Genomic DNA, 23,668 nt, shown 5'->3' with positions numbered 1-23,668 from the left:
CTGCTGCTTTAGAAATTCATACACCGTATTTTCCAACCATGTCTGTATAAAAATTCTGCAAAACTGGATAAGTAGGCTTAATTATCATTTATTCAAAACATTTGTAATCATTACTTCAGTTCTTTAGTTAGTGCAGCCATTTAAATTAATGTTTATTCTTACCGCCATTTCGTCCGTCTGTTTTGAAACCACGTTTTAACTTGTGCGTCGGTCATCTTCAGCGTTTTCGCTAAGGCAGCTCGTTCGGCTGATGCTAAATATTTCTGTTTGTGGAAACGTTTTTCTAATTCTGCTATTTGTAACCTTGTGAATGATGTACGTGGTTTCTTCCTTTTAGGTGGTGTTCTGTTTTGGTACGGGTGTCCTATCCTCCTCGTCATGGGAAACGTCGCTGGAAAATAAAAAATATTATAAAAATGTGTATGTTTTCAGTTCACCTAAGGGATAATTGATTAGCATATATTTGTTTTAAATGAAAGAATGTATCCCCGTATAACCTACTAAACATCACCAATCATTGGATATGAGAATGTCAATACTTTAACAACCTTTAATCGTTTAGTGGAATTTTCTTGTACAAAATTACAATTAACTATACCACTGCACTCTTTGGATACCATACGTATTACAATCGAAACCAATCGGTATCAAAACAAAATTGTTGGTATTTTGTTATTATTTAAGTGGATTCTAAAAATAAAGGGTTTTCCAATAGAGACTTGACAGTTTTGAGTTTAGTTTGTGAACGCACCTTTTCATTTAACATCGAACTGTCACTGTCAGTTTATTCAGTAGACATAACCTTTTCATCATGGTTAAGTACACGAATGAACAATATCTGCAAATCTTGAAAATTTACTTCAGAAATTTTCGGCCGTAATTCTTGACCTAGTAGACAGGCAGTAACAAGACAGTCAAAAAGTTTGAGTCTACATATTCGTTGTGTGATGTTGCCGTAACAGTGAGACTACGGGTACAAATCAGTCAATTCCACGGCGTTCTCAAGAGTTGGGCATCGCCAAGACTTTATGGCGAATTTTGCGTAAGAATCTTATTTTACACCCATACAAGATCAGGCTCACTTAAGAATTGAAGCCGATGGACCATTCAAAGCGACGTACGTTTTCCTATTGGGCTCTGGAAAAGATGCAACAAGATGGTCAATTTCATCGCAAAATCATCTTCAGTGACGAAGCTCATTTCTGGCTCAATGGGTTTGTCAATAAACAAAATATGCGGTATTGGGCGGGTGAAAGCCCACATGTGCTTAATGAAAAACCACTTTATCCACAAAAGATAACTGTTTGGTGCGGTTTGCATGCAGCCGGCGTCATAGGGCTATATTTTTTCGTCAATCGTTATGGTGATTATGGTGATCGTTATCGCGACATGATTATCGATTATTTTTTGCCCGAATTGGAATATATGGACTTGGACGGCATGTGGTGTCAACAGGATGACGCTACCAGCCACACAACACACGTTACAATCGATTTATTGAAGAGCAAGTTTGACGAGCGTGTTATCTAAAAAATGAACCAGTCGATTGGCCGCCTCGTTTGTGCGAATTAACGCCTCTAGATTTTTTAATTTGGAGCTACGTTAAGTCATTGGTCTAAGCTAATAAGCCAACGACGTTGGAAAAGCTCAAAGCCAACATTGAACTCGAATTAGCAGCCGTTTCGGCCGAAATGTGTGGCCGAGTCATGGAAAATTGGATCCAAGGAATCAACTGCTGCAAACGTGCCCGCGGTGGCCACATGAGCGAAGTCGAGTTCCATTCATAAATGTTTTGAATATACTTCAACCCGATAATAAAGTTTTTGAAATATCTCAAATGGTTTTCATTTTATTTTGAAAAAAGTTGTCAATTCCTTATTGGAAAACCCCTTATTTAGAAAAATATGAAACTTAACAATAATTTAAAAAACGAAAAAGTCGAGATATGCCTCAGAGTACAGGTTACAAGATATTGTTTTTTATTAGATTAATGAAGCAATCCATCAATTTTTTTTAATATTCGAAAAGATGACTTTAAGCTGTGGAAGCTTGGGTTAAGAAGAAGTGATGGAGCTCTCAAAAGGGTCTTAGGACGTAGTCTTCTGAAATTTCGCATCCAATGTTATTTTTGAGGGAATATCGAGAACATTCCATTTACTTTTCTGAGATCAATATCTTACATTGTACAGATTAGGTTTTAAATATTTAGAAAACGTAGATTAATTCGTAAAATATGTTTTATTTGGAAAAAATTGCTCTTCAAAGCTGATCACTTATTTATGTACATTTATTTTATGCTATTTTATTTATGCTAATAAAATGATAGGAAAGTAGGAGACTTATAGAAAGGAATGGTAATGCAGTGGAACAGTTGAATCTAATGTAGTTTATAGCGACATCTATCACAATTTACATTTAAAGATTTTGAGCGAAATTCTAATATTTTCAATTCAATTTAATCAATATATTCAATTCCAATATTTTTCAAAATTCTTTCTAATGGAATCGTAAAAAATTCTATATAGCATTGAAATGTTCACACTTTAGCATACCAATCGTCTTCAATAAATAAATATTAGAATAAAATGAAACTCTCAAACGATAGCACAAATTATTCAACCAAGAGCGAAATGCTTCTAAAGCAAACTCCAATGATACTCATATATCTCCTCGTACTTTACTCCTGAAGTCTGGAATATAAAAATGCCTATTTATATCGCTTTGCCCAAACCGAAAGCATAAGTTGAGAGAATTTTAATATAGCGTTCCAGAATATTCAAAGAAGTGAATTACTTTACAGGCTAGAAGTTTAAAACGGACGCCATTTTGTCTCTAGAGGCAGCTCAGTTTAAAAGTTCCGCTGCGAGCTAAATACGTGGCGTCGGATGGAGGAAAGCTTTCTTGGATTTGATGTGACTTCATATTACATGTAATATGTATTGATCTGGAGCTTTTTTCGGCTTTTTATGTATTTGAAGAATATAGTATCTTTTTTGTAGAAATTGTGAATTTTGATAGGAGCTCAGGGATAAACATCCATATTTTGGAAAAATATTTTTGTTGATTGATAATATTGATAATGTGAGCTAATAACTTTGTTCTCATTGAATCGAATCCGTCATTACCACTTTAGAATTTACTGAACAGGAAAAACGTGCTACTAGGTACATCGAAGATGATTAGGTTAAATTTCATGTTTAAATTTAGAAATTCATGAAAGAAAGATTAATATATATTTATCTGTGCGCAAGTATTTGTATGTGTGTGTTGACAGAAACTCAGTTGTACATTCGAACTTGTCGCTCTGAACGCTGAAGTTCTTGGTACTACTGTTGAAGTGGTTATGCTGGTGCATCATCTTCTGCAAGTGCTTGTGTGTTGGTTGGAAGTGTTGGTCGTAGAAGGAGAAAATGCCAGTGTGGTTCCTTGATAAATTCCGCTGGTTCGCTACTGAAGCTCGTCTGCTCGAAAAATTTCATATACACGCATGGGTAATAGCGAAATAGCACTTCTTATGGCTAAACGCTTATGTCTTTGCATTGAAATGCGCAAATGCCATTGCGACCGATGGCACGATCTTTGTCAATTGGTTATGGCATAGCACCGTACCGCTGCCTTAAATCTCCTGTGGAGACATTCAACAATCCCGTTTGCTTGTGAACGGTACGCCGTCGTGTGCAGGGGGTTATTGCTTGTTTACTGATTAAGTGATCGCAATAATTCTAGTTCTTAACAACTCTATAACTAAACTTAACCTCAACAGTGATCCATAATTGCTGATCTAGCAGAAAGGGCGAGCAACCGTTTCGGCCTGATTAATCTTTGGAATAGCTACGACCTACGCAAGACAAACTCCACCATCTTCTCTCTGACAGCGGTGATGATATCAATGTGCACGTGGTCTACTCCTGATCGCTGGCACTCGCTGCAAGTTAGTTTCTACCCGCGGCAATCTTTTTTATGGGTGGCCAGACGAATTGCTGAGAGATTAGCTTTGCATTGGCGAAAGCTGATAGATAGATGAATAGAAGAAGTTTTTCTAAAAGCTCGCGTGTCGTACGGGGTACTTCCCTAGAATGAAGCCTGATAATCTGCTATACCAAACTTAGATCACTTAGAAGAGCAGTGTTAATTTCCGCTACGATTTTTCGAATTTAAAATAAAGCGAAAAATTAGTAATATTAAACTTCTTTCAAAATAGATTCCAATCATTGCTGATGAGTGAAATATGTAGGACATTCCTTTTCTTAAATGCCTCTGGCCCTCAGAATCCTACTCTAAAGTTTGTTTGGCACTTGGGTAACTAAAGATTGAACCAACCTGATTTATTTATTATTCAAATCATTTGCACAAACCCAATTGGTCATAGCGTGGCTAGAAATATTTTATCTAATCTCGAAAAATTTCTGAAATTTTATTTGAAACACGTTTTATATATTCATAAGAAAGAGATCGTATAAAATTACAATTATAAATCATGACCCAAATATACCATTTACTTTGGATTGTAATTTCTTTTCCAATACATAACCGCGCCCCTGGTTAACTTTGTAGGGGGTTGCTTTCAACTTTTCACTTAACGAATTCTTCCAGATGATAAATATCCTTAGCTGGGATAAAATGCCACTTTGAATAAACATTTTCAGTGCAAGATCGAGTGAAAAAATGGTCGAAGCAATAAACTTTGAAGGCGAATATGAGGAGGGAACAATTTATTGGTATTTCATTTTGTGCATCTTTCAATTTAAAGTGTTCTGCCATGAAGAACGTTTTTGAAAATATGAATGTACAATTTTTGACAATCTGATATATTTTTTATTGCTGTGTCGATCAAGGATAGAAATTTCTTCATTCATGATAATTTTACGTAAAAAAGTGAAATATTTGATAATGTAATATAAATGGTTTTTTTGGAGACATATAGTCATGAAAAATTGTTAGTTAAAAGCAAAAGATACCTTTTACGTAGGTGAAATGGACAAAAAGGATCACATGCTGAGCTGTCTTCATTTAATTAATTTTTTATTTATTTCGTTTCAGTCCACTTTAACACACTTTTCTTATTTGTCCGTTTTTCTGTTGATATGGTATTTTCTAATAAAAATTTCTCAAACTATTGGCTTAACATTTCGTGTACTTTCTCACTATTATCTCAATTTTATGAAAACATTGTTGGAATATTTTATAAAATGATATGAATTGATAGCTTAATTTTTATATAGAAATCTCAAATCAAATTTTACAAAGACAAAGTTCTTGTGACTTATCTTGTGTCTTATGTTTGCAAAGCTGTTCCCGAATAAAAAAATTTGTTTGCAATTTTCAAGTCACATTTCCAGCATATGAGTATTAGAATATCAGCTCCAAAAGTAAATATATATATATATATATATATATATATATATATATATATATATATATATATATAATATATGTCACAATGGTTTTGGTACAAAATTTAGGGATTTAAAAATAGGTCGTGAAAATATAATATCAAAATGGCTTTGTGAACAAAACATTGTTCATTTTCAATTTGGTTAGACAGATCCTTAGGCCTGACATAGTTCGCATATTTCAAAACCAAAATATTTCACGCAGAAGCATTTACCGTGTTACAACCGAATATGAGGAAGAAGTTCCATGTCTGTACTTCAAAATGTGGGAAGCCAAGAATTTTTGCCCGAGTGACAGCAAAAAGACTAGTAAGAAGAGCAAAAGACAGAGCTAAGTTTTCGTAAGAAAATTAGCGCGATAATACCATAATAATTTGAAGAGTGCCATATCGCGGGATTCATGAGAGAAATGGCCAAAAAAAGACAAAAATGTCATAAATATACCCTCCAACGATTGAAAATAGTTGACATTTGACAATTTGGAATTGGAACATAGGTTACAAGTCGTTATGACAGGTGGCTAGAACCGCAATTTCATTTTGATAATTGTCATATATGAGTAAATTAGTTGATTTAATAACAAACTCTTAGATCTTTCAATCGATCTCTCAATATTATACAGATGGCTTCGGAGAACTATTGTAAAGAATGTTAGCATTAACTAAATAAAAATATTTTCTACAGATGTGGGCACTTACTTAGGCCCACCAGAACAGTCGCTCTAAAGATAGGCCTGAACTACATAATCACTCAAAAATGTCACTATATCTTTTATCTCAAAATTCAAGAATATGGTACAATAAAAGTAGATTATTAACTTCTCTACGGTTTGAAGTTGCTGTAGTTGATTCTCTTTTTGGTTCTTCGATATGAAAAGATTCAAATTCTTTTGTGAAGTCTTGTTAATACCTTCGTGTTGATAGAATTGCCATTGTTATCGGCATATGTATGTAACTCCTTCGGTCATTTCACATATTTCTTATTTTCTGCATTATTGAAATGAACTAGACCTTCTTTTCTACTACCGTTAATCGCACCATTGTCATTTATTGTAGTAACTACGTTTCCTCTTAAGTATCTTAATTCAGTACCTTACTTATTTGGTAGTACTTTTAGATAACGAAGAGCAACAGTAAATTGAAATGAATACGTTTAAACTATTGACGGTACGTTAAACAGCATTAAAATACATTAACATTGAAGTACCTTATCTTCATAAGTACGAAGTGATCCCGGTTATTACCAATATTTATACCACAATGAGCAAATATCACATGAAAACAACATATTTGTCCGTAAACTAGCTATTAAACTCCCAACGTTATCAAACTAAAATTAATCATGATCGTTTTAAATTGCCCATAAAGTAAGACGAAAACGTGATGCTGATAATCAGTTGTTTAATGCAAACAACATAAAGCTCTCAACTTTGATAAGAGCTTTCTGCTTCAAGTAAAAAAAATCGTCGAGAAATATAATCTAACGACTCTCCTCTATATATACACACACACAAAACTTCTGCCATAATCTTATTAATTATACCTTTTAAAATACCTTCTTAACTATTTCATTTAGGCAGTTCGCTGGCGTAGCTGAAGCAGCAGCAGAAGGAGCCAAATGAAGCTATATGTAAACATGGGATAGAACAATACTGGATAGTAATAAAGAATAAGGATAATACAAAATAAATAGTCAATATCCTGAGAAACATCGTTGCGAAAGAACAAGAAATGGTTTCTAATAGGTATAATACGAGAAATAGAATTGAAAATTAAGGCTAATAAATCTTTATTAGTTGCTTTGGAAACGAAAATACACACTGAAGAAGATATCTAGATGGAATACTATCATTAGGAATTAAGTTGTAATGATCCTGTTTGGAAGGATTCAATGTTTTTGTGAGCATGGAGGTAGATGATTAAATCAGTCTGTATTGGTTCTGAATTATTCAAAAATATACTAGATTATAGGAATGAATAAAGTCAGTTAAAGCTAAGTGGTATGAAAGATAGAAACTGAAAGTTCCAGTCTATTTTCATGGTTAAGACCTGACAAAAATGAAGCACGCTGTTTTCTCTTCTTGAAACTGATTTATTGATGTCTATTAACAATTGATTTCAGTAAAATACGTGCATTTGCTGAAGTGTATCAAAGTACACAGGAGATGTAGGAATAAATTAGAGTAACAGAAACGGTAATTTTATTCTTTCGCGGTCCCCTCGTTTTTTGTCTCTAGAAAATCGAAAAATCATCCGATTTCAATAATTTTTTTTTAAATCTTTCGTTTCGACGGCAGATTTACGAAAAAAATTGTGGGAATAAAAAAATATGAGAACTTATATTGGTGTCAGAGCTTTAAATGTTCATAAAAATGCACTCATTCACGTATAATTGTTGATAACTTTTTTTCTAAATAATCAAATGCAGTTATTATATTTTTTCATAATTTACATAAAATACGAACAAATTAAAAAAATATACAATAATGTTGATTTATGATGTTTTTACCATTAAAAATAATAAAAAGTGCTCTTAAAATTGACCTTTTCTCATCGTTTGTAACTTTATTATTAAGTAATTATTGAAGTTATATGAACAAAAACATTCTCAAAATCACTTATTGTAATCAAGTGTACAATATTAAAAGTTAACTTTCAACTAACTAAATTGTGAACGTTTGTTCTGAGTTTTTAGCACACCTAACCTAACCTAACCTAATCAGTATAAGTTTTAATTTTTTTTATTCCCATATTCTTTTTCATAAATCCGTCGCAAAAACCAAGATTTAAAAAAAATTCATCGAAATCGGATGATTTTTCGATTTTCTAGAGCCAAATAACGAGGGGACCGCGAACGTATAAAATTATCACAGAAACTGCAATAAAATATGAGTAAAACAGAGAGAACGAGAGAAACTATTAAAACCAAGAAGAAATGTTTACAATATAGAGTGACGTGGAAAATATCAATAAATAGAGGTTACTTTTAGAAAATCTCAGAATAGGTAAATATTAATGTACACAATTTTCACATCATAACCTCAAATTCATGTAACCAAAATGCTTCTCAAATTTGGATCTCTCCTCCGCCGCTGGCACTTAACTATTTTTATTTTATACCTTTCTTAAAATCATTTCGGTTTTCAATGTCAACATCTATCAGTATTAATAGACTTTATCTGAAATTATTTATTAATAATTTTAATGACCCTTAGTATAAATAAACAATTAATCCATCAGGTGAAAGTTAATAGGTTTTCGATTGAATTGGCTTTAAAATTAATGTTAATTGCATTTTTGTAATATGTTGGTTTTTCTACGAGTGTCGGTCCATTAGTTTTATTCCATTTTCTAATAATAATTTGAATCCGATATCATTGGAAAGTTCGTAAAACAACTATTAAATGACAGAATTTCTCTTATAACGGTTAAAATTGATGAAAATCGATTAGGAGTAAGAAAAGCCGTAATGTAGTTTACTGAAATTTTATCTAATTCGGAAAACTACTCCAGACCAACATCAATGTAGGTCTTTACAAAGTATGAATGAATATAAGGAAGGCGAGACTACATATCACTCATGTCTCAGTAGAATGGAAACCAATCTAATAATAAGAGATATAATCTTAACCTGAACCAGACTGTAATGACAATAATTTCAAAGCAAATAAATCTTTGAAACATAAATCAAATGATAAGCTCTTCTTTAATAACACAAAGGAACACTATTAGAAAGTTACTAAGAATGGATAACACATCGAAATTCTAAATTTCGATGCTGTGTGCAGTACAGCAAATAATTTGGAGGGTTCATAATCTGGAACTATCCTAGGACATCATTAAAATAACTCTGAGGAATACAAGGAATAGAATTTTACTAGGACACTGGGATTTTTTCCAAGAGTCTATTCAATATTAGACTGGAAATAGTAATACGAGAAAGTGAAATACAAACAACAGGCTCCATCTTCCAACATAAAGCACAGTACATTGCATATATTAACAAGATCGAAGAGAGAACTGAAAAAGTTCTAAGTAAATGTGTGGATGAAGAAAAAAAATGGTTTGTAAATGAATGAGGACAAAAAATCATCGAGATATGAATTGAAATACTGATGAACCAAATACCAAATATACTTCTAAGTTGGAATTTCTGGAACCGTTGGCGATATTCATACTGAATACACTGTTTACACCAGCACAAGGTGAAGTATTTACCTTCAGTCTCTGAAGTCGATAACTCGGTTATCGAAACGAGCGTCAGGCAATATAATTGTGAGTGTTGGTATACTGGTAGTGTAAACGGTGTATTCAGTAGAAATATACTATCTATACTATCACTTTGATTTTCTAGGAGTAACTATAACATCTACGAAACCTTTTAAGGACAGTCGAAAATTAAAGTGTATGAAACAAAAGCTCATCAGTTTTGTGCAGCAGAAACATGTACAACGACAAAGAAAGATAATAATAAACTGGAAATATGGAAAAGAGAACAAATGATGATATACAAAAAGTCGTAAATAATACTAATAGTAGAAGAAGTAGAAGATGAAGCCCAAAGAAAAAATGACAATAACAAGTCAAGCGGGATATAGACGAGGTAGGAACGATCAAGTGGAGAGAAGTAGCAAAGTACCGGAGGAATTGAAGAAGAATAATATAGAATATTCAAGCTAAATGTCTAGGAAACCTGTAGTGCTGAACTATATTGTTTTTGTGTGAATATTTAAGGTAGTTTCAGAAAAACAATCAATTTTGCTTTAAATTCTTTTCTGTAGACTATAATTATATGAAAATATAGTTTAACCCTGGTATTAATAAGATAGAAAAAATAAATGTGATTAATTATTTTAATGTGTTAACAATTCTACTTTTGTGAAGTAATAGATACAATAATTGGCACGCAGAGTTAATTGGCTGTTCCTTTTTTAATGGTTGGCAATTTTTATAATCAAGTTTGATCAATTACAAGAATAATAAGAGGTAGTTAATTTATTCAAGAAGTTTTTCAGAGCTTTTTTTATAAATTAGCTCCTTACCATATAAGCCATGTTTGAGTTTAGATAATTATAGAAAACTTATTCGAAAAGTTGACGGCTATATTATTTTTTTTCTTATTTTAGTAATTATTGTAATTGTTATATTGTTATAATTGTACAACGATAGCCTACTGATATATGAGAAAGAAATTGTTAAAAACAAGAACGTTATAAAAAACAATGAAAGAAGAGGCATGTAGAACCAGTAGAGCTCGACGCTATATCAATTTTCAGGTCTTTTTGAACTGCAATCTATCGAAATATACAGGACGACGAGATTTCAATCGAAACACAAGTTTACTTTTTATTTTTTACAATTAAACCTCATAGTACAACTCAATATCAACAAATGTGCTATCAACAAAATTCAAATTAATGAATTGATAAAATTATTCTATAAAAATTTCATAAATACTGTATATATTTGTTATATAAATTCTGTTTTTGAACACAAAGGATATAAATTCTTATATAATTACAATATCTTTATTATAAAATCAATTCTCGGTTAGTAGCATTAACAGCCGTACCAATAAACAAAAGCTCCCTGATGAGAGTTCTGTGGTCTTCCTTTTGACATCAACGAAATTATGATTTCATTCGACTACAGCTTTAAAACTAATATGAAGACCCTATCTTCCACTTGTTTTTTTCGAAGGACGAAACAAAAAATTCACACGAAATACTGTTGATAACATTTACAGAAAATCTTTGGATGTACTACAGTAAAATAAATGAAAGTACGGGGGAAACCGAAGAGTGGACAATAAATCCATAATTTTTTATTCATTATTATATCAAATTCTGCCTAAATCGCATGTTTTCATATCATTATACTCAAGACCACCAAGGCAAGAAAGCTTATAACGCACCTCCGATGCAATAGTGTCATAACTCAAAAAAATAGAAAATCTTTTATTGTACTATTGATGCCAAAAAACTTATCTTAAATTGTCACGTGAATAGTGTCCTTTGTCAGTTTCTGAGTTATCTTGCGAAAAGTGAAAAAAAAGTCAGAATTAATTTCAAATGCTTACTATTCCATAGTTTGTTTTTTTGACTTATGACTATTTGAGCGGAGGTATCATATGACATCATAGGCCAAGTTATTGGCTTGGGTGCCATAATACATTTCTTCCTCAGTCTTCACATACCATAGATTCAATCGAAAAATATTTCTTATAATTTTCTCAGAAACACTTTTGAAGTTTTTAATAACAGTGGTCATTTCATAAGTTATAATTTCAATTGTTGCTTCAATATCCTCTGATAATCATGCAATATTTCCTAATATTTTTCTATTACACTCATTTTATCCTTTAATTCTTTCAAAAAATTAGATTGTACATGGAAATGAAGTTAAAAATCATCGGACATTGCTCAACATTAACTCCGTAAGTCAGTTTGCAAGGTGGGTGCCGCGATGTGACCAAAAGCTCGCCACCATTAAAAATTCAAATGTTATTTAAGTCAATTTTCTTATCAATTTGTGAAAATAGATGAGAATTGGGTACAACATTATACCCATTATACATAGATAACGTCGAAACAATTGATTTAAGATAAGGAATGTGCCTCAAAAAAGCAAAAATCAGTTATTTCTGATGTTAAGATCATAGCCGCATAGCTTTGGTTTACTGATTTGATAATTACTTTTCAAGCAATCCTAGCCATTTGAAATCAATTTACTTAAACGTGAAGTTTAGATTTGGTACATAAAAAGAATAATTTTATCAAAGTTTTTATACTTTTGGTACAGTTTTCTTTAGATTTATAAAGCTACATTTCTGTTTTGTTGCATATTGAAAAAATTGAAAAAAGGAGAGCTGGGCAATATTATATTGATGTGATGGTTTTCGAATCTAAGAACTGATGCAAATAAATTTTGTTACATCGCGACACTCCCCCTGCCATATTTTTCCTCTACTCTTTGAGAAAAACAGTCGAATTGCGCTAATATTTATTTCATTTACTCTGGTTCCCTCCGATTACTCTCTGTTCAAAAACTTGAAAATTGGTTTAGTTAATAGTATTTTTCATCAAAGAAGAGCTGAAACAAGTATGTATTTGGTGCGAAAAATTAATTTTAGGATGGTATGGAATACTTGGAGAAGTACGTAGAGATAATGCTACATAAAAATTTTTTCATTGAAAATTGACTCTTCCATCAAACTCCCGTCGTATTTTCTTCTTTTAAATTGTTCTAAATTCGAATAAGAACCTTGGAATATTTGTGCGTTTCGACGCCACTGCAAATATACTTCAGTGGTTAACAAGGGGCCGGATAATGTTCCGAAACACTTTACGATATCGCTGTTATAACGACGTCATAACTTTGCACCCAAAAATGGAAGTAGAATTACAACCCTAGTGCCTTCAACGTAATGATGGGCTGTTTATATTGTTACGAGGTAGATCATCTAGTCTATTGATAATATATTCGCATATTTAAACATTTTATGAAATCTACTACAATGTTCTATAAACAAGTTTTTGGAGTACTTAAACGGTATATTACTAATCACAGTTTTTTCAATTCCAGCCATGCGCCTCAAGAACACATATAACAAGAAATTTGATTGAAAAATTGAAATATATTTCTGTATCTTGTATATTTGAGTAGTAATAGGATCTAAAATAAAAGTAAAATTTTTCGTTTCAAATTAATGCACTACCATAAATTTGGTTTTATGACTTTATGCTCCCTATCTATAATTAATTCATCAAGTTAATATGACATCAAAAGAGATAGACAATCTTGCACTTCAAAATGTTTGTTTTTATAACAAGTCGCGTGTGCCGAATCTTTAGCTAGCTACGTAGCTCTGCTGAGATATCTAATGGATTCGCTATACCAAAGCAGAATGAATCTTTCTTCGACTCAAAACGTCTCGCCTTGGTTCGTGTAAATAAGGAACAATAAGAAGGTAGAGAAGTGTAGTGTGGTGATTTTTCCTAAAACATTTACCAGGTTTATTGGAGAGGATTAAGTTAATTGCATGTCATTAGGACTTTAAGAAGTTTATAAAAGAAGGGAGACCTGGAATCCCCACAAGAAGGTAACCTCGGAACTCGGGTCAGTTATCGGTAAGTTACGGATGGAAAGATTACATAGCGTGATCGCCACGAGTAAATAAAAATTTTCGATCAGCTCCAAGAACTTGAAAATCCTATTAAGCTTCACAAATGGAGAGAAATTTCCAAATAACGACAAATTTGCTCCAATATCGCGTTATTTCTCAAGCCCTTTCAACAGCTTACATTCTTCGACATAAGCTTGTTAACTTTTGCTAGATCAATGGGAGAAGAACAAAATGACGAGTATCTCAAAAGTGCTCTACCGGATCTAAGTCGACTGTTACTCTAAGATCAGCTGATTTCATTGAGTAATCTGTAACAGAGAAGCCTTCCATTATCTATTTTAAAAGGGGAGGTATCTTCTATAATTGGTGCAAACGAATTACGTGATACACTTCTGTAGTTCTAGACTGCGGACGTATGGGAACCAGATTAGTACGTGCCTTAAAACATATCACCCTCAAGAACATTTCTCAACTACCACTAAATGGCATTTTTCGAGAGATAGAGAGAGGAAGTATAATCAAGAAATTTCTCTTCAGTTTTACACTATAGAACGACTATTTGGTAGATTTTAGGGTCATTTGAATTTGGTCTGTGTCTCTTTCTCTCAACTTTACATAATATCCGGTAATCAAAGAGCTACAGCAACTCGTGGTGCAATAATGGATCGTCTTCTAATCAATCTTGCTTATCAAATTCTCTCTACATTGGGAGAGATAGGAAATCTGACAACACTTGTTTTTGGAAAAAGCGCTATCAAAGCGCTATCAAATTGTAGCCCTTTTCATGCAAAAACCACATGTTCTATTATTAGTTCTGATTCCTTGAATTTCCCAATCATGATTTAAATCTTCTTCTTCATCGTACGATAGCAATTAGTCCTGTGTTTGCATCAATGGTTGCTTAGCTGCAGCTGGGATGATGAAGATCAGGTTTCATAACATCTTGTAGGGGTGTTCTCGGTTTTTCTTCCTTTGCAATCCTTGCCAACCTGTCATCTGATATTCTTTCCACGTGGGTTTTTCAATCCCTTCGCCAATTTCTCTCCCATCTCACTACATCCTGAATGTCACATATCTCCCTTATTTCATCATTTCTCTTGTGTGTCTCGCTATTGATCTCAAAGTTCCCATTTCAGTAGTTCCTAAAAGTCGCTTAGTTATGGTGTTCTGTGATCTGATCTCTATCGCATATGTCATTACTGGACTCACACAGTCTTGTATATTCTGACTTTGCTCCTGGTAGTCATATATTTCCATTCAAGTATATAGAAAAAAGTTAAGACTTACTAAAACCTCACTAAAACAGAGTGGATAGTCATCCGTTGATAAAGCGTGAGAAGTTGAAGGGAAAAATTAAGATCTTAAAATTCCCATTTTCAGCGCTAGAAATATTAGGGCCTTAAAATTCTCTTTTTTTTATGGTTTTTAAAAGAAAGATAAATTTTGACGCTTCGACTTTTCTTGAAGTCTTTATCAAAATTTATCTTTCTTTTAAAAACTAAAAAAAACTAATTTTAAAAGAGGCGAGACCTAAAATCAAGAACATTAATTATCAGAATCTATAGCTTGAAAGTGAGATATAAGTCATTTAGATGGATTAGTGTATTTTTTTGCAACCAAGTACCCAAAAAAATTCTCTGTTAATTTGGGTGCTCGACCGAGGAGTGTGAATATTTCTCCTTAAAAAAACACAGAAGCTCTGATTTTTCATTTCTAAATTTCTATAGCTCAGTGGCATTTCATAGGATCGCTTCGACCAAGATTTGGTTTTTTTTTAAATTGAATACAAATACAAATAACAAAAACTTTATCATTGAATATCTCCGTAAATATATATTTTAGCAATTGGATGCTACGGACATTTTTTGTAGAATATTGAATTTTATACTAAAATTTTTTTCTAGCTCTTGTCATTCACAAGATAAATGCGAAAAAACGCGAATTTCATGGAAAAATCAAGTTTAGAGGCCTGTATTACCTTGCCGGTTCGAGTTACGGTTTGGCGGCAATGGACACTTTTGTAAAGCAAACAATGTCAAATATACCGTCTATGGTCGACGCGACGCTATGCTATAGCTATGCTATGTTTTTCAAAGCGAAATATTTACACCCCTCGATCGAGGACTTAAGATTAATATTAAGGGCCTAAAATTTCAGGGAATTTTTTTTGGATACTTGCAACAAAATTTCACGATGGGAAAGGACAGAAATAGTTGAAAAAAGCACCCAACTTTTTAGCTATTTTGTGAAAAGTCATACAATTTTCAATTTCATCTATTTCAATTAATTGACATTAGTATAGCATTTAAAATACAATACATTAAATTAGTTGAAAAATCAGCTTGAGTTTATTATGATATTTATTCACCTTTCATATTCATATCTCACGCTAATTTTTTAACCTCCCATTAGGTTTTTTTTTATTCTCATTCTATTTATTCTCCAGCTTCTATAATCTTCTATTTCAATACTTTTCGTATTGTCCCGATATTCTCGTTTCACAAACTTTCTGTGTTAAATATTTTCGTTCATTTTTTGCACATCGCCCAATTATTGTCAAATATGTGTTGAATTTCCCGTTTTCCCTCACTGTATTGTATCATTATTTTAGTGTTTTAGATGTTTCTATATTCAATTTTCTTAGTAATTTGTTACATATATTTCCAAAATAATCTGAGAAATTGTTGTCAGTATGGGTCAAAAGTAAGAGCTAAATAAATTTCATGTGCAGTCTGAGGTCGTTTATTAGAATTAATCCAACGCTCTGTAACCCATTAATGACATAATTTGTTAAACAGAAGTTTTTGAAAACTTTTTACGTTAAATATACATTTGATTCGTCCTCATGAATCTTTTCCTATGTTTCTAGATTATGTTGTAGTCTTCCCTACAAGTCTATCATTGAATCAGAAATATATTCTACTCATATAAACACAGATAGATATTTACATCGAATGAAACAATCGAAAATATTGTATAAAAAGGGAAACTATCATGAACAAATTACACAAACATTTCTTTACTTTACCGTTACAGCTATTTTATATAAATTTATTTCAAATATAAGCCATTTGACATTAGTTCCAAGTCTATTCGTAGCGATACGAGGTCTGGTTATTAAATAACGAGGCTACGTGCCTAGAGGGCGCCCTAGACGGGTGGGGTAAGAAACGAGTAGTGTGTTGGGTATCTAGATATCTTGTCTATGTTTGTCCCAAAATACGTTTCCGTCACTATTATACTATTTGTGCAGTAGCGGTTTGAAAAAAAAAACACGCGCACGATTGAGATTGATACGTTGCTCCTGTTTTTGAGTGGTGTAAGCGCTTTAATGAGGGTCGAAAGAGAAAATCAAAATTCAAGGCAATGTTGATCGCTATTTTCGACATTAACTGTATCGTGATGACTGAATTGGTTCCAGAGGGTCGGACTATCAATTAGACTTACTATTTGTCAGTTTTGGCAACACTGCGAGAACGACTTCATAAGCGACGGCCCGAGTTGTGGAAGAACAATTCGTGGATTTTGCACCAGGACAACGCCACTGCTTATAACGCGCTATCTGTGCAGCAGTATTTGGTCAGAAAGCGCACTCCAGTGCTCGAACACCCGCAGTACTCACAAGATTTGGCACCATGCGACTTTCTTTTGTTTCCGAAGATAAAATCTGCTTTGAAAGGGACCCGATTTGAGTCGATGGAAGTAGTAAGCAAAAAAATGACAGAGCTCCTAAAGGCACTCACTAAAGAAGACTTGCAGCACTGCTTCGATCAATTGAAAAAACGTATGGGAAGGTAAGCTGTCTCGTTATGTAATAGCCAGACCTCGTATGTCGCTAAAACGACTATTCAATAAAATGATTTTTTATGTTTCTGTCAACGTTTCTTTTCCACTATCATCGCAATAAAAATCTCAATAACCGCAATTGGCAAATAAGTAGGTATGCAACAATTGTAAAAAATAATGACGTCATAAAATGATGTTGGTTAATGTATTTTTATGGTTATCTTTTATTTTTATACCCGCAATTGTGGTATTACATGTAACAATGATATAACGCTTTGGAAAACTTGTTTACAATAGAATGTTGGAGAAATTGGAAAAAATTCACAAATTTCTTATTAAGATAACATGCATTAGGTTGTTAACCGATAATGAGCATACTCCATGCAGTAAGTAGCATTTGAACCGTGTTAATCAATGTTAAATTGGTACATTGAAGGAAATAAATTAAGCTTTAAAAAAGTCATATATTTAAAAATTGTTCAAACAAAATGACAGCCAAAATTTATCTGTTAGTGTAGTCGAATGATTTGACTTGAGCGTGATATTGAATTGATTAGGAATCTTAAATTTATATTTATGAAAATCATTTTAACTGATGATGATGATGATGATGATGTTTGAGTTCAACGAGATTTAGCATGCGAATCAGTCAAAAGAAAAAAACCTAGTCGAACTTTATGATCCGAAAGGTGAACGATTAACACGTTAATGTGTATTTGTACATCTTGAAAATATAGAATGGCAAAAAACACTAGTATGCAAAGGAATGTGTGAATCACTAACACAGTGAAAAAGGAATATGTAGACGAAAAACAACAATAGCTCCAAAGTATTAGTAGACTCTAAGAAGATCCTTCTCTAGGTTAGCTAGACAAAAAATTTCTTATACTCTATTAACCGGATCTGCTCAATCCTTTTCTCTAAGTAACTTACGATGAAGTTCAAAGAATCCATTGAATATAATAGCTCTGCAGTGTTTCAATAAAAACTGAAATCTTATAAGACTTGAGCCTCAAGGTTTCGCTGAAACAATTTCGTTCAGATTTTGAGAAAACAAGTTTTTTATCAACGTATAAATATATAATTTGGAATAATTGATGGTATTCGTACTACATATTCTCTTCACTACCAGAAAAAGTACTTAACTTTCTATCTTATGCTTGTTTTGATTAGCTTTTCTAGTATAGTTTAGAGTTTATCTAATTTCCTCTGCTAATTAGACATTGCAGCTGTCCCACTTTTTAATGCACCAAATAGACTACTCAAATCGCCCATATCCCAATAAAAAAATATTAAACTACACATTTTTGAGAAGGATCAATTCAGATATAAGAGGATATCACGAAATTAATGAAAGTTTGAATCTCGGAAACCTTTAGCTGTACTATATTGACGTCAACAAATTTCAAAATATAGATAAAATAAATGAACCTACTTTATCTAGGTACTAATATCGAACTTTACTGTTGATGGGAATAATTTGGTATTCTATATGTATATAAAAAGTATTTGATAGATTGATAGATTATATCTACTACATCCTTTCTAGATCTATTTCAGCCTTATTTTTTCTATGAAGCCTACCTGTAGATTGAGATATAGTTTTTCGCCAGTTTCAAAACCTAGTGCCGAGAGTCAAACTGACATTAGGGTTATCTTCTTTCAATCGACAGAATATTTATAAGGACCATTCCATTTTACGAACCTGAATTTTATCCATATTTCTGATATGTCTTTGACAAGGTAAGCTCTTCCACAATAACCCAGAGATGTACAGGGTAACAAACATAAGGCCTGACGTTTCACAGCAAAGATATTTTCTTCCTTCCAATTCCTCCCTTTTCTTTAGTTTTACTTTCGATTAGTAGGTACAAAAATTGATATTTGTTGTTTCGAATAATGCCCCTAGGTACGCTGTTTTTCTCTTCTTAATCAATTCAAATAATTCACGTTGTTTGCCGATGCGTCTCAAAATTTCTTCGTTTTTCAATCTTGCTGTCCAAGGCACTTAGGATTCTGCGGTGCAGCCACATCTCGAAAGCCTCCAACTTGTTAATTGCAGTCGTTTTCAATGTCCAGCCTTCCATGCCGTAGAAAAGCACCGACCAAACGTAGCACTTCACGAACCTCAGTCATAGGTTAAGATAAAAATAGTAAGCACTCTTCAACACAAGAATGTCTGTCGGGCTTTATATGTGGCAAAATAAGAATGAGACTAGCTGGCATCATTTTCGAAATGAATTTTTGGTTAGGTTAGGTTTGTTGAATTTTCGTGATTTTAGAGTCGAATCATAGCAAGTGACTTTTTTACTACATGAATTTCGTATTTTTTTCAATCATATGTATGTCCTATATCTATATATAATGGTTGTGGAATTATTTGACATTCTATATTGAAAATAATGTAACACACTGAGTATTTTTGAGAAAAAAATAAATAGACAATGTTTGTCAAAAACAAAAAGCTATAAAATATTTTATTAGGAACGATTCGAAGAATATCAACTTTTTCGAAAACCATGCTACAGAAAAAAAGTTTTCGAATATCACATAGTAGGCATAGGTATGTAATGGATTCCTATTGTTTTGTGTAATATATGGCTTGGAATCAAGAAAGCTTGAATTGCCTTGAAAAATATGACGTTTGCACAAAATAATGCCATTTTTAGATGACAATTTAGGTGGCCATTTGAATCATGTAATTAGTATGATTCTAGATTCGAAAATCACGAGAATTCAACAGACCTAAATTTTGTATTTAAAAATTCATTTTGGAAATGATGCTAGCTTAATTATTTCCAAGTATAATTATTTTTCAATGAAAATTCACACCCTAAATATGGAAATCAAATAGGTCAGTCTCATGAAAGTTACATTTGTTCTTACTACTAAATCAAAAAACCCGATAAAATATAGGGTTTTCCATTTAAGATTCCAAAGCTGATGTCGATACTGAAGATTTGGAACACCCTATATACTCCAAAAGTAAATTATCTAAAAATTCCTTTAAATAGAAAAAACTTCTGTAATTAAAGTTTTTTGATAACTCTTAAAGGTTTGGAGACATTTATATGGGTGTTTGACATTGCAGAAGGGTCCAATAAAAGTATCTTAGATAAAAAAGCTTTGATAGACGATCGGTGTTACTTTATAGACATTTCCTAACATTTAATTTGTGGTAACAAATACGGTCTAGTACGTATTATGTTAATATGTTATTTGAAAATGGTGAACTTCCCTCTTGGACTGCAAGTAGGTGACGAAAATATTTTTTTTGGTACCAATGGGCAGTACAGCCAAAAATGAGTACTAGAGTAATAGAAATTGACCTCATGATTAAAGGAAATCTAGCCTTTATACACAAAACTTTAGTCACTAGAAGGAAATAAGTACTGATGGAACAAATTGAGAAAGCTTTAATTGGTTTGAATACTTGTAGGGTACATTTCCTGAAAGTCAAAATTACATCTAAATAAAAACACTTAATTGAATAGAAAAATGAACTGGTGCTCAGTAGAGTAGAGTAGTAGGTAAGAAATAACTGTAGGTTTACCTGAACTTAATTTGGAGACGTTTATATTCACTTTCATTTTATATAACTGAATAGTATTACGAAGTTATTGCGGTTATTACTTTTAAAATTGCTCGATTGTCTCGGTTATAGTTATTTCTTTTTTAATGGTATATAACAATATCGCAATTGTGGGTGTGAATTTAGTTTTATATGAATCCATTATCATATTTCAGCCACAAAATTGATATTTATACTTATGTTGTTTAACTACGATCGTTACTTACTTTTATTATACTCAACAACAAATACGGACCACGAATTATCACAATTTAACATAATATAAATAAATTGCAGATTTTAATGATAGAATATGGTTTTCGAATTTTGTAATTGTAGAAATTTTGTCTCAAAAACGCGTAATTTCGTGCGATAAAGGCGATTTTGAATTCATGTAAGACATAAAATACAATCCAAATCTCCAATTTCAAAATCTCCTGTTCAAAATATGTTTACGATCATCTACCATTCTTTTGACTCACAGAGTTCTTTTGACTTCTTATTTACCAAGTCAAAGGATTTCGAATTATGTATTAGTAAAATATAAGTAAACTTAGAAGAAGATAGCTTGGTCATCGACTTCAAAATTCCAATCTACATGTAGGTGATTGAATCAACAGTTTTATATTCAAATTCATCATAACTAGATACTTTTATTTCTGCTATCCAAGCATTTTTTCCATTCCGATTAAGGTACCTCCAAAACATGTGACTTGAACGCATCAACTGCTTCTTTAGGTGTAGAAAAACTTTTTCTACGCTATTTATTTTTGATCCGCGGGGATGAAATTATTGCGTGCCAAACAACTGACTGTACAGCGGATAATTTTGTTCGAAGTAAGTGAATTGTTGAGGTGGAGGATGATTCGTCTCCTGCGATTGGTTTTCCTGATTTCTTCGAACACTTATGTCAGATACATGCTAGTGAACCTTGTAGAATTGGAACGGTGGCGACATGTCCAGTTATTCCGAAAAATCAGGAGACCATATGCTTTGTGCACGAACAACTTTCGTTGAATTTGGCTCGCCTTCAAAGACCCATACGGTTGATTATTGTTCAGATTCGTATACATATGAATAGATTCTTGATTCGTCGCCTGTCACGATCATAAAGAATTTTTTCAGCATTTACTTGCACCAATCGATACGAGCTTTTTTTGAGCGATAGTAATAGTAATATTATGCGGTATCTAACGCGAACAAACTTTTTTGACAGACAAATGTTCATGCAATATTGAATGTTCGCGAGTGGAACGAATGCCCAAATCTCAGAGTATGTCTTGCAATATCAGCATCCAAGTTTTCTGGCACAACAGCCGATTTTGGAGGACACTTCAAGAAATTAATCCTGAAGCGAAGTGCGACCACGATTGCCATATCTCAAAACTTATGTAGCAACCCTCGCATTTATCAACTATTTCCACAACTATACTCCGTATTTAACATAAACGAAATGGATATAATTGAATTATCTTCTATTGTATCAAATTATTAAATATTGCAGGCAAATGCATATTAAAATTTTGTTATATATTGATCGAATCCCTGGGGTGAGTGAATTGTTCAATAAATTCGAAATTCAGTTTTATTACATATTTATATTAACCATTTTATTGAAAATTATTATTAGATTTGCACTCATTTGATAATAAAATAATTTATATACTGAACCTTCATTCATTATGCAAAATTTCATATTAAAATTATGAATATCATAACAAAAAGCCGTCACTAGATATAAAATGATTAAAATATATGAAACCCTCCATAATACGAGTACATTAACAAAAATATGGTTTCCAAAAAATATTCTTATCTTTTTTAAAATAGCTTCACTTACGCACTACAGTACTATAGTTACCTGGAAACTTTTCAAACTAATTTTTTTCCATTTTCATTTTGAACTTGGTCTACTTTTAAGTGTCAAGAGTTACTTTAGCCATGCTCAGACATTTTTAACGCTACCAAATAATAATTGCCGTCTTTCTCCTCAAAATGTACCTTATCGTATGCGATAAGTTCCTCCCCTAATAAAAAAATCTCTCTTGCAAGCAAATATTTAACAACAGGAAACAGAAAAACGTCGCCGGGGCTAAATTTGGTAAATACGTTGAGTGGTCGTGCAAATCAATATACAATTCGTGAATTTTAACCAACGAAGTGAGAGAAGGTATGTCTCCATGATGATGAAAAATCTTTTTCTTCAAATGCGGTCGCATTTTGGAATTTTCCACTTTATCTTATCAATCCCGTTATTGTTCTACTTGTTCACAATGAGTCGATAAATAGAATCCCCTCATGACTATCTCAAAAACGGTCGCCATCACTTTTCCGATAGTTGAAACCGTCTTGGCCTTTTTCGGCAAATTCGCAAATTTGCAATCCACTGTCTTCACTGTTTTTTCGTATCAGGACTGGAGTGGTGGATACGGGCTTTATATATATAAAGTGACGCAAAAAATTCGACTCATTCTGCTTTAACTGTGTCAATTCACAACACGTTTGAATTCAACTGCCCAAAATTTTACGTTAAATTGAAACTGAATTGGTTTATTTGGTAATATTTTTGGTAATATTGGTGAATTAAATCGAAACATTGAATTGCGAACATTTTCGTGCGATGATTTTTTATGAAATTCGACGTGGATTAAATCAACAGCAGTATGCCGATCAACTCGCTTCGATTTTAGTGATGAAGCACCATCTTGAGCCACCGCGACCGAGTTTTGTGGTTTTCCAAATTACTACAGGATTAATTTCGTGAAAATCGTCCAAAATCATCTGTATTGCCAGA

General features: G+C 32.6%; 1 protein-coding gene across 1 annotated transcript in view; it reads right to left on the bottom strand.

Annotated features, from left to right (window-relative positions):
- LOC130444687 (T-cell leukemia homeobox protein 3) overlaps positions 1-23,668 on the bottom strand; it is a 72,755-nt gene that overhangs the window by 32,570 nt on the left and 16,517 nt on the right. Inside the window, exon 2 of the mRNA XM_056779965.1 lies at positions 163-391. Coding sequence (XP_056635943.1) covers positions 163-391 — 229 coding nt within the window. The remainder of the gene's footprint in view (positions 1-162; positions 392-23,668) is intronic.

The sequence above is a fragment of the Diorhabda sublineata genome, chromosome 1, assembly GCF_026230105.1.
Source record: "Diorhabda sublineata isolate icDioSubl1.1 chromosome 1, icDioSubl1.1, whole genome shotgun sequence".
Lineage (NCBI taxonomy): Eukaryota > Metazoa > Arthropoda > Insecta > Coleoptera > Chrysomelidae > Diorhabda > Diorhabda sublineata.
The sequence above is the reverse complement of the archived record's forward strand: the minus strand, read 5'-3'. Positions and strand labels throughout refer to the sequence as shown.